The sequence below is a fragment of the Falco rusticolus genome, chromosome 13 (assembly GCF_015220075.1).
Source record: "Falco rusticolus isolate bFalRus1 chromosome 13, bFalRus1.pri, whole genome shotgun sequence".
Taxonomy (NCBI): domain Eukaryota; kingdom Metazoa; phylum Chordata; class Aves; order Falconiformes; family Falconidae; genus Falco; species Falco rusticolus.
The window spans coordinates 19,415,699-19,427,247 of record NC_051199.1 but is presented as its reverse complement, the minus strand read 5'-3'; the positions used below and the strand labels follow the sequence as shown (position 1 = coordinate 19,427,247).

Genomic DNA, 11,549 nt, shown 5'->3' with positions numbered 1-11,549 from the left:
CAGATCCCAGTCCCGGCGGGGAGCGAGGCAGGGAGGGAGGGGGCGAGGGACGGCGCCCCCGGGGGCCCCGCTTGTCCGGTAATTGGCGCGGGCAGCCGAGCCCGGCCGGCACCGGCGGGGGGGCGCGGGCAGCGGGCACCGAGGGAGGCGGGGCAGCACCGGAGCCCCTGCGGTGTCCGGGGGCAGCTTGGGGGTGCGGGGGTCGGTACCGGGGTGCTGGCCGCTGGGGGCTCGGGGGCAGGGGGCGTGTGGTGATGCGGGGGTCCGTTTTGGGGGGCCGGGAGGAGTGGGGGGAGTTCGGAGGTGGGGGGGGAGGAAGTGCCGGGTCCCAGGATTGGGGAGACCCCGGGAGGGGGACGGGGATTGGGGGGATTCGGGTTGTGGGGTGACGCTGGGGCTGGGGGTCACTGGGGGGGTGTTGGGTGGGACAGCTCTGGGGCTGGGGGTGCGGCGGGGGCGAACGCTGTGGGGGTACATTTGGGGCCGGGGGCTGTGATAAGGGTGGGGTACGGCCGGGGGGCTGTGGGCGGGGGCAGCACAGGGGCGGGGCTATCCGGCAGCCGGGGCGGGGCCTACCCAGGGAGTGGGGCGGGGGCGATCGGGCGGGGCGGGGCCGGAGGCGGGGTCTATAGGGTGGGATGTGGGCGGGGCCAATCTCGAGGGGTGGGCCCGCGGGCGGGGCCCGGCGGGTCGGGGCCGGGTCGGCGGGCGGGGCCGGCGGGGGCCAGGGCCGGGGCCGGGGCCGGGGCCGGGGCCGGGGCCGGGACCGGGACCGGCGCCGGGCGCGTTTCGGGGCCGGGCCGGGCCATGGCGAGCTCGGAGCGGAGCGCGCTGCTCACGTACCGCCTGTGCGGCGGCTCGGGCGAGGAGGAGCGGGGCCGGGAGCGCGGCCGGGCCGCCGCCGCCGCCGCCCCCCGCAAGCTGCCCACCTTCTTGGGCGTTGTGGTGCCCACGCTGCTTTCCATGTTCAGCGTCGTCCTCTTCCTGCGCCTCGGTAAGTGCCGCCGCCCCCCGGGGACGCCCCCGCCCCCCCTCCCCCTCCGGCTGCATCCCGAGTCCCCCGGGACCACCAGCCCTGCCTGGTACCCCCAGTCCGGTCCCCGTGGCATCCCGAGGCCTCCTGCGTCTGGACCCCCTGTGGTCACCCCGAGCCCCCCAGTCTGGAGCCCTGGTGTCCTCCCTTTGCCCTCCCGGTGCTTTCCCCCCAGCCTTCCAGTCTGACGTCCCAGTATTCCCCCTGAGCTCCCCCAGTCTGGATCCCACTGTCCTCCCAGTGCCCTCTCCTGACACACACACCACCCTCCCAGTCTGGGGTCCCAGTGTTCTCTCAGTTCTCCCCCAGTGCTCTGTTCTCTCCAGACCCCTCTAGTCTGGGGCCTGGGGCTCAGGGGCTCCTGCTCTGTCCGCAGGATGGGAACCCGGTTAGGGACCTCGGTGTCCCCGCTAAGGGACCTCAGTCCAAAGCCCTAGTGTCCCTGGGGCAGGACTCCTGTGCCTTCCTTAAAACAGAATTCCAGTGCCCTTGTATCCCCCCATCCACTGGTGCAGAGGACCCACTGGTCCCCAGGCATCCCCCAGTGCTGGGCTCTGGCACCTCAGTACAGCGCCCCAGTTTTCTCCCAGACCCCGTATGGTGTCCTAGGGGCAGGGCCCTGGTGTTCCCACATCAGGTACCCAGCTTGCCCCCCCTGCCCCCCCCCCGTGCTGTTCAAACAGCACAGGCTGGATCCCAGTCTGCTCCCAGTCTGTTACTGGGAAGCCTGGGAGAACTAGGGGGAGCAGGCTGGCCACGGACTGGGGGAGACGCTCGCCCTTTGCAGGGGCCCTGGCAGGGGAAAGATGCTCCAGCCTGGCCCAGGGCAGGCAGAGAGGCCCAGGACAAACAGCGTCTGCCCTGGTCCGGGAACAGGGAATGTTTTTCCTCTTTCACTTTCTGTCCAGCTCACGGAAAGGCCAGGGCAGGAGTTGGCTGCGTGCCCAGGGGGGCCAGTAGGCCCTGGGGGGGGCCTTGGGCTCCTTCCCCTGCCTGGGGAACCTGCCAGGCTGTGGGCATAGCTCTCCCCTGCTATCACTCACCACCTTCCCACTCTCCCACGGCGGGCACCGGGGGCCCCCCCGCCTGCCCCAGCCCCCAGCCCGGGGTGCGTAACCCCAGGGAGCCTGAGGCTGGAAGGGAAGTGCAGGGCGGAGGGGGAGGGGAGCTGCCGGGAAGAGGAACTGTCCCACTGTGGCGGGGCCTTGGCTCCCCCCCTGGCAGCCCCCTGCTTCCCCCATGCCTCAAACACCCCTCAGATCTCCAGGCTGAGCAGCCCTTCCTACTTAGCCCGACACTGCTTTCAGGGCATCCCTTTATTTCCCCTACCCTCACATTTGCCACTTGGGCACCCTCCAGCCCTCTGGGGATCAGAGGGGGTGCCCCCAAACCCAGCCTGTCTCCCTTGGAGCTGCTTGTGGTGGCCGTGCCCCGGCACCCCCCTCGCCTCCCCGCGGGCATGGCTGTGGCCTGGCTTGCGGCTGAGATAGGGCATCTCCCGGCAGCCGCTGCAGCCCCTTCCTGCCCTCAGCACCACCAGGCTCCCCTCCCCGTCACCCTGGGCAGGCCCGTGGGGCGCCCTGGGTGCCCTGTCCCCAGGTGGGGGGGAAGCACACCAGGCAGCAGGGGCCCACCTGGCAGGGACGCCCCAGGGCTGCTCTTGCTTCCCGCTTTGCAGTGAGCCAGCAGAGCGGCAACGGAACCCCGCGGGGAGCACATCAGTTCCTGGTGCCCGAGCTGGCGTGCAAGGCAGCCCCTGCCCGCTGAGGGTGGGTCCTGGCACCCCTCCGCAGTGCCCCGGGGCTGGGCGAGCAGCAGCAGAGCCCCTGCCCTGTTTGTTTGCTTTTTGGGTGCGCCTGGGCCTGATCCTGGCACGGCAGGAGGGTGGGGATGCCCTGAGGTGGGGGGGGGGGCACCGGCTGGGCTGGCCCCAGGCACTGCTGTGGGTGGGAGGTGGCAGCACCCCAGGGTTGGGATATCCCCTCACCCTGGAAGGGAAGGGGGTGGCATGTCTGGAGGAAGCTGTAGGCACGGGGATGGGAGCAGCCAGCATGCTTCAGTGGGACGAGCTGTGCGTGGTGGCTGTGCCCGGGGACCCTGTCTTGGGAGTGTTCCCTGCCCAGCTAACAAGCATGCTGACCTCTGCCCTGTCCTTGGCAGGGTTCGTGGTGGGCCATGCTGGGTTGTACCAAGCCCTGGCCATGTTCGCAGTGGCATACTTCATCATCGGCATGACGGTGCTCTCCGTGTGTGCCATCGCCACCAACGGGGCACTGGATGCCGGAGGAGCCTACTGTATCCTTTGCCGTGGGTGCTGCTGGGGCAGAGCACGTGGGACAAAATCTGGGGACCACCCAGTGGCCTCGGGGTGCCATGCTGAGGCTGGGACCCTCTTGGCCTGAGAGGGAGGGGTGGGGACACCCGATGGTGGTGTCTTCTTTGACTTGAGCAAGATATGATCAGCCGTGCCCTGGGCCCGGAGTTCGGGGGCAGCATCGGGATCATGTTTTTCCTGGCCAACGTGTGTGGCAGTGCCCTCTACGTGCTGGGGCTGGTGGAGGCGGTGGTGGACAGCTTTGGGATCCCACCTGGTGAGTACCCCCATGTGATGGGTGGCAGAGTGTCCCTTACCCAAGCAGTCCCAGCATCTTGCCAGGCATGCCAAGCACCATGTATGGCTCTCCCAGTCCTCTGGCCCGTGAGTTGGTGCCTCTCATGCCTGGCACAATGCCGGTGGCTCTCAGATCCCAGGGATGCCCCTGCCTCTGAGCCCCACTGATGCTGGCTTATCTCTGCCCAGGGCAAAAAGTGGGCACAGGCGTCCACGTCCTGCCCCAGAGCTACTGGTATGAGCTGCTCTACGGTACCGTGCTGCTGGCCCTCTGCCTCGTCGTGTGCCTTGTGGGTGCCTCCATCTACGCCAAAGCCACCTTCCTTATCTTCCTCATCGTCGCAGGTGTCCTAGGCACCATCCTCATCAGCTTCTTTGCTACACAGCCCCTTGGGGTGCCCATCCATCTGCCCCACTTCAATGTCTCCGAGACTGAGAATGGCTCCTTCACCGGCTTCTCCCTTGCCACCCTGCGAGAAAACCTGGGGGGTGAGGAGAGGCTCCCTCCACCCTGCCTGCGGTACCCATTGTGGCACTGGCAGCTCCACACCAGCAGGGGCTTGCTGGAGCCTGGGGGCAGTTGGTGGGCACAAAGCAGGTGCTGTGGGGGTGGTTTCTCCCATGGTTTGTGTATCAGGACATTGCGAGGGTATATGGTGGGGCTCTGCTGCCCTGGACAGACCATTGCAGCCTGTGCCTGTGTCTCTTGCAGGTGGGTACGGGGTGGACTACACCACCGGGCAGGTGATGAGCTTCAGCTCCGTCTTTGCGGTGATGTTCAACGGCTGCACCGGCATCATGGCAGGCTCCAACATGTCAGGTATGGGCAGGGGGCGCTGGGCTGGAGGAGAGCAGAGGTGTGCTGTGTATGGGCACTAATGCTGCCCGCTCCTGCCCACAGGAGACCTGAAGCGCCCGAGCTACTCCATCCCGCGGGGCACTATCTCTGCTGTGCTCTTTACCTACCTCGTCTACAACCTGCTGGCTTTCCTCATGTGTGCCACCTGCAACAGGTACGGCCATCTGTCCCTTCACCAGGGCCATCGGTGCCAGGGCCGAGGCAGGTGCCAGTGTATCTGTGTCCCTCTCCAGGATCCTCCTGCAGAAAGACTACGGCTTCTTGCGTGACATCAGTATCTTCCCACCGTTGGTCACCGTGGGCATCTATGCTGCCACCCTCTCTGCAGCCATGAGCAACCTCATCGGGGCATCCCGCATCCTCTATGCCCTGGCCCGGGATGATCTCTTTGGTGAGTGCCTGGAGCACACTGGTACCCGCCAGAGCCCACCTGGCAGATTGTCCCTGCTAGGGACCAGCCCTGGCACCGGGGAGCCCCCTTCCTGGTGTGGGGTTCATGCTTTGTGGATTGGCATGTGCCCATTTGGGTCACCTGTGTGCCCCGGTGTTTGCCCCTGCCCCAGCACCCATGGTGGGAACAGGACTCTTGGCTGGTGGCCGAGCCTGTTGGTGCCTGCTGGGGTGCCCCAGCCCAACCTCTCCGCTCTGCCCACAGGCCGGGCGCTGGCGCTGGCTAAGAAGACATCTTCCAGTGGGAACCCAGTGATGGCGGTGATCCTCTCCTGGCTGGTGGTTCAGGTGAGTTTGCCAGCAATGCTCCTTTCCTGGCCTCACCAGGTGAAGGTGGGTTGGCACCTGGGCTGGGCATTGTGGAGCCTGACATGGCCCCCTAACCCTGGGATCCCCCCCACTACCCCAGCTCCCCTGCCCCAGGTATCCTGCTGTGACTGTGTCCTTCCTTCCCTGAGCCCATAAATGAAGGATGAATCGTAGCAAAGGGTGGGGATTCCTGCCTGTGTGGCAGTGCCCGTACCCTTTCCCTGCACACCGCTGTTGCATGCCCCAAGCTTGGCAGGGATGGCTCAGGAATGTGCCGGGGTTGCCCTCCTGGGGGGTGCATTCACACTGTGCCCCTCCTGTGCTCTCTGCAGCTGGTGCTCTTCTCTGGGAAGCTCAACACCATTGCAGGGGTCGTGACCACCTTCTTCCTCCTGGTTTATGCCACTGTCAACCTGGCCTGCCTGGCACTGGAGTGGGCATCAGCCCCCAACTTCAGGTACCTGCTAGCACAGGAGAGGGAGGCTGCACCAAGATGCTGGGCAGGCACCCGTCTGTCCATCCGTCTGCCTCTGGTTCCCCTGCTATCCATGTGCCCACTGCCCCTCTGCGGGGCAGAGATGCTGACCACCCCTCTCCTGGGCATTTGAGGGGCCAGAGACACCCCCACCCCTGGGGAGGGAGGAGAGGACAGGTGCCAGTGTGACGCTGTCTTGGCACAGTCCTCATGCCCTGGCACCACTTTGCTGAGCAGGTACAGATAAATCCAGCACCACCGGGTACCACCCGCCCCCTCCCCTTAGGCTTTCCGGAGATAATTTATAGCCTGTGCCCGCCCGGCATCCCCCAGGCAGCTTGCCAAGAGGTGATGGAGCCCACTTTCCATTAGCACTAATTAAACTAACAGAGAAGGGGGAGGAAGGGAAGGGGGATCCTGGGTGAGGGGAGGAGAAGAGGTCTTCCAGGAAGGAGGAATGTGTGTGGCAGGCAGCCCCAGCCTGGGCGTGGGGCGTGGGGTACCCTGGTACAGAGCTGCCCAAATCTGTGGCAGGGGGGCATTGCAGGGTGGCTGGGGAGAGCCTGATCTCCCTCTTGGGTGATGCCTGCTGCCCTCGGCGCAGGATGCTGCGACTCCAAAGCAGGGAGAGTCCCCCAGGTGCAACAGAAGTGATGCCTGAGCAGGGCTGGGTGGCACTGCCCAGGAGCCCCCCAGAGTGCCCCATTTCCAAGGGAGATCTGGTGTCTGTGCCAGGCTGGAGCTTGCCCCCCCCCCCCCCCCCCAGCCCCAGCTGCTCCCTTGGCTGGGCACAGATGGGGCAGGGTCGGTGCCTGGGGGTGAAGATGCTGGGGTGGGTGGTGACAGTCCTCTCTTGCCCACCCCACATCTGGTGGTGCCCCCCTCCTCCCCACACTGAAGTCTCCATCAAGCGCAGCGGAAAAGGATTTTAATTACCTTTCAGGAAAAACAACAATTAGAGAAAATAACAACTTCTCGCCTCCCTGCCTCTGCCTCCCTGTGCCAGGCTGAGCGGGCACTGCGGCTGCCGGCACTGCCACGCATTGCCTGACGGTACCTGGCCCCTGGGTGTGCCAGGGCAGTGCCAGCCCCATAACTCTCGTCACCCCTGTTTGCCAGGGGCTGGCAGCAAGGGGGTGCCCGGTGACCTGGGAGGTGCCATCTCCCCCTGTGCCTTCTTCCACAGGCATCTGGGGAGCCTGATATGCCCTGAGCTGGCACAGCAGGAGTTCACTGGTGGTGGCTGGTGTGACACCTTGCCACAGCCACCCTTGCCATGCCCACCCTGCAGCCGCCATGGGAACAACACAGTAGCGGGTGTCCCCTTGTCCCTGCTCCAGGCCCACCTTCCGGTACTTCACCTGGCACACGTGCCTGCTGGGCATTGCGGGCTGCTGCGTCATGATGTTCCTCATCAGCCCCGTGTCAGCCTCAGCGAGCCTGGGCTTCCTCCTCGTCCTCCTCCTCGCTCTCCACTACCTCTCACCCAGCAGCACCTGGGGCTACATCAGCCAGGCTCTCATCTTCCACCAGGTGAGCCCTGTCCCCCTCCGCTGTACCCTCATGGGGTGAAGAGCAGGTGTCCCCAGGCTGGTGTCCGCATGGCAGCTCTGGGCAGTGTGTCCTTGAGGCTGGCATCTCCATGGGGTGGGTTGTTGAAAGGAGGAGGGTTCCTCACCTGCTGCTCTCCCTTCCTCCCTCCAGGTGCGGAAGTACCTGCTGATGCTGGATGTGCGGAAGGACCATGTCAAGTTCTGGCGCCCACAGATGCTGCTGATGGTGCAGAACCCACGGGGCAGTGCCCGCCTCATCGACTTTGTCAATGACCTCAAGAAGAGCGGTCTCTATGTCCTGGGCCATGTCGAGCTGCAGGACTTGGGTGAGGGTCTGCATTGTCCCCAGCGCTGATGGCTTCTGCTCTTGCTGTGGTGCCGGGGGGGCTCCTGGGGTCCTTGGGGTGACACGGCTGCCCAGCTGCTGGCTGGGCAGGGTGGGCATAGCAAGGGAATGTCAGCATTTTGGGCACATGCATGGCACCTTGGGCTTGGTTTGGTATGAGGGATGTAGATGGCTTGTTTCTGTCCCATGCCTCCTGTGCGCACGTGCGTGCACATGTGTGCTGCAAGCTTGCACATGTGTGTGCTCAAGTATTCACCCCTACATGTGCACATAGGGCTCCTGCATGTGTTGGTGCTGGTGTGTGCATGTGGCACATGCCACCTAGGCTCCTCTGGGCCCCTGTGCAGCATGGTCCCATTGCACAGGTCAGTGCCTGTGCACACCCAGAACACACGTGACTTGGCACAGCCTTGCCCGTGTGTGTGCCAGTCCATTCTCACCTCATGCTTGCTTCTGTGTGTCTATGAGCTTCAGTGGTGTTTGCACCCTGGTGCATGTTGGTTTGCACATGTGCTCCCTGGCACACGCCGTGACTGTCCCCATCACTGCCCCACGCCCCCCTCCCCCGCCCCCCGTTGCCATGGTGACTAATGGCCTGAAATTGGGGAGTGGGGATGGGGCTGCTTGGGGTTTTTTTCCTGTATATTTATGTGTAATTTCATATCTCTGGCTGGAAGCACCTGCTTCCACTCTCCCTGTCTCATGGCTGCTGGGGTGGGCATAGGAGTTGGCATTGGTTTTGCAGGGGGAGGTGCTGCAGGGATACCAGGGTGTTCCCCTGGCATGGGATGCCTGATCCCTTGGTGTTGTTCTTGCTCCTCACCTAGACATGCTGCCCTCAGACCCGCTCCAGCCCCAGCAGGACTCGTGGCTGAGCTTGGTGGACAAGCTGAACGTCAAGGCCTTTGTCAGCCTCACCCTTGCACCCTCGGTGCGACATGGTGTCCGGCAGCTCCTCTTCACCTCTGGCCTTGGTGAGTGGTGCTGGGGCTGGTATGGGTGGGGGTCCACTATGCTGCCCCTGCGGGGTGAGAAGTGCCAAGGCGTTTGGAGGCACCTGGATGGGCAATGCCAAAGCTGAGTTGGGGCTTGGAGGCATCAGTGGTGAACAATGCTGAAGCCAAGACAGAGTCCCTGTTGGCCATGTCTGAAGGGCTTGAAGACACCTGGACGGGCAATGCCAAAGGGCTTGAAAGCACCCAGCATGGGCAGTGCCAAAGCCAAGTCAGAATATGGAAAGGTGTTGGGTGGGCAATGCCAAAGCCAGGTTGAGTCTTGGAGGCATCTGGATGCATGATATTGAGATCAGCAGGGTGAGCAATGCCAGAGCCAAGCTGTGGCTTGTTGGCACCTGCAGTGCCAGGGGGGCTGCTGGAGCCCTCCACCTCTGCTCAGCCAGGCCGGCGCTGTCTCTCCGGCAGGTGGGATGCGTCCCAACACACTAGTGCTGGGCTTCTACGATGACGCAGAACCGCAGGATGGTCTAGCCCAGCACCCTGCCTTCACCAGCGCCCGCGAGGAGGTCCCCCTGGGCTTCCCCCCTCTGCGGGCGCCCACCGCCCCCAAGCTGCTGTCAGCCCGGGAGTACGTGGGCATCGTGGCTGATGCCCTGAAGATGCTTCGCAATGTCCTGCTGGCCCGGCAGCTGGAGAGCCTGGACAAGGCCTGGGAGCTGCGGCGGGCTGCCAGCCCCCCACCCACCATCCACGTCTGGCCCGTCAACCTGCTGCGGCCTGACAGCGCCCGCTATGCTGACACCTGCAGCCTTTTCCTGCTGCAGATGGCCTGCGTCCTCAACATGGCGCGGGCCTGGCGCCGGGCCCGCCTGCGCCTCTTCCTCTGCGTGGAGGCAGGCGCCATGCCCCATGCCCAGGAGGAGAAGCTGCGCCAGCTCCTCAAGGACTTGCGCATCCAGGCCCAGATCCAGCTGGTGCCCTGGGACACCATCACCCGCCTACACTGGCAAACCTGCCGGGGACCCCCTGGGGGGCCTGCCGGAGAGGTGGAGGAGGAGGAGGAGGAGGAAGGGTCCGTGAACTTCCCGGTCAATGCTGCCCAAGTGTCGGATGAGTACGTCTGCGCCGCCAACAAACTCGTCCTGGAGCAGAGCCCTGCGCCAGCCGTGCGCTTCCTCTATTTGCCGCGGCCGCCGGCCGACACCAGCCTCTACCCGCTGTACCTGCACCAGCTGGAGCTGCTCACCCGTGGGCTGGGCCCCACCGTGCTGGTGCACGGGGTGAGTGCCGTCACCAGCACCCAGCTGTAGGTCACCCCCGGGTTCCCCCTCGGCTCCCTGCACTCTCTTTCACCCAGTGCCTTTAGCAGCCCGAGCCTGGGGCTGCCCCCAGCCCTGGCGTCCTCACCCTGGTGGGCAGGGAGGGGTCTGTGCCCCCAGGCTGGGAGGTTGGGGTGTGTGTGTGTGTGTGTGTTGGGGGGATGGATTGGTTTTTGGGGGAGTGTCTCCTGCAGAGGATTAAAGCTGGCCCTGGCAGGATCCGGGCACAGCCCTGGCACCGGCTGCGCAGCGCGGTGCATTCACGGTGCCTTTTCTTTGGGGTGGGTGGGGAGGGGGGGATATTGGGGTCCCAGGGAATGCCAAGCACGGGGTGGCCCAGTTGGCTGCTGGGAGCCCCTTGGTTGCACCCTGCACCACCTCCCTCCCCCTGCTTCCCCCTCCCACAGCCCCCAGCCTCTCCTCCGCCAGCTCCTCCGGGCACCCAGCCAGCAGCGGGGATTGATTAAAGGCAGCCTCGACCTTGGTGCCCCGGCTCCCCGCCATCCTCCCTGCCTTTCATTAGGAAAAATTAAATGGGAAGGAGTGGGGGAGGGGAGCCCGGATGCCTGGGTTCCCTGCGTGAGGCTGGGGGTGGTGGCAGGGGGGAGCAGTCAGGTGCTGGCCATGATGGCTGTGGGTATGGCACTCTGGATCTTACTCAGCAGCCCCAGTACTGCTTTAATCTGTAGCTTCCCCCCACCCCCACCATGGGGTCTGAGCTTCTGGTCCTGGCAGGGAGGGATGGAAATGATCCGGGGTCTGGGGGGGCTCACCCAAACACCTGGGTCCTCTGGCCTTGCTCTGGGACCTGTTTCATGGGGCATTGCCATCTCCCTGCACCCATCGTGACCTGCACGGAGGAGCTGGCTTTTGCCCCTTGCCCTTCCCTTATTGATTATAGAGGAGGGCAGGAAATTGCCTGGGCGCTGGGTGATAAATCCATCGGGTACCTGGCAGATGGGCAGCATGCCCAGACCCTGCCTGATGGATTGCTTCCTATTAGCCCCGGCACGGTGGAGGGGGCTGCTCCGGGCCAGGCTGGACGCCAGTGGCAGGGACAAGCATGGCACTGCTGCCTGTGCCCCTTCTCCACAAGCCTGGCACTGCCCGTTGCTACTCTGCTCAGCCGGAGGGCTGGAAAAACCCAGGAGGCTGGGTGCTGCTGGGGAGAAAAAAGGGCGGGGGGGCATTGCTCCCCACACTTTGCAGTGGCTTGTGCCCAAATCCTCACCTTGGTGCGTGGGCAGGGGGCTGGGCTGGCTTTGCTCCCTGCTGCCAGAGGTGGGTGCCCTGGGGTGGGCACTGCGCGACCCGCAGGCTTTATTTACAAACAGGCGGGAGCTGGCACAGGGCAGCCGGGCACCAGTGGGACCCAGCGGCCTATAATGTTAATTATCACCACGTAATTAAAAGCCCATAAAAAGCCTCACACTTCATTAAATTAAAGCTTCCCCGCACTGTGCCGACGGGCTCCAGCAGAGTTAACCTTGGCTGTGCCAGGCACCAGCTCCACCGCAGCTGGGGACGCGTGGCTGGGGTTGTACGGGACCTGAGGCCAGGAGTATGCAGCCCTGACATCGTAGGGGGGATACGGCATTGCCCATGCATGGGCACCCCCCACCCATTTATCACCTCTGG

The 11,549-nt window shown here is 64.7% G+C and overlaps 1 protein-coding gene across 1 annotated transcript; it reads left to right on the top strand.

Annotated features, from left to right (window-relative positions):
* The first annotated feature begins 762 nt into the window (after window positions 1-762).
* SLC12A9 (solute carrier family 12 member 9) lies at window positions 763-11,337 on the top strand. Its single transcript, XM_037407418.1, has 13 exons — window positions 763-994; window positions 3,194-3,328; window positions 3,487-3,624; window positions 3,834-4,133; window positions 4,357-4,464; window positions 4,546-4,657; window positions 4,737-4,894; window positions 5,159-5,241; window positions 5,595-5,719; window positions 7,078-7,270; window positions 7,442-7,616; window positions 8,464-8,610; window positions 9,058-11,337. The coding sequence occupies exons 1-13, from the start codon at window positions 808-810 to the stop codon at window positions 9,900-9,902; spliced, it is 2,706 nt and encodes a 901-aa protein (XP_037263315.1). The 5' UTR covers window positions 763-807; the 3' UTR covers window positions 9,903-11,337.
* Window positions 11,338-11,549: the final 212 nt, after the last annotated feature.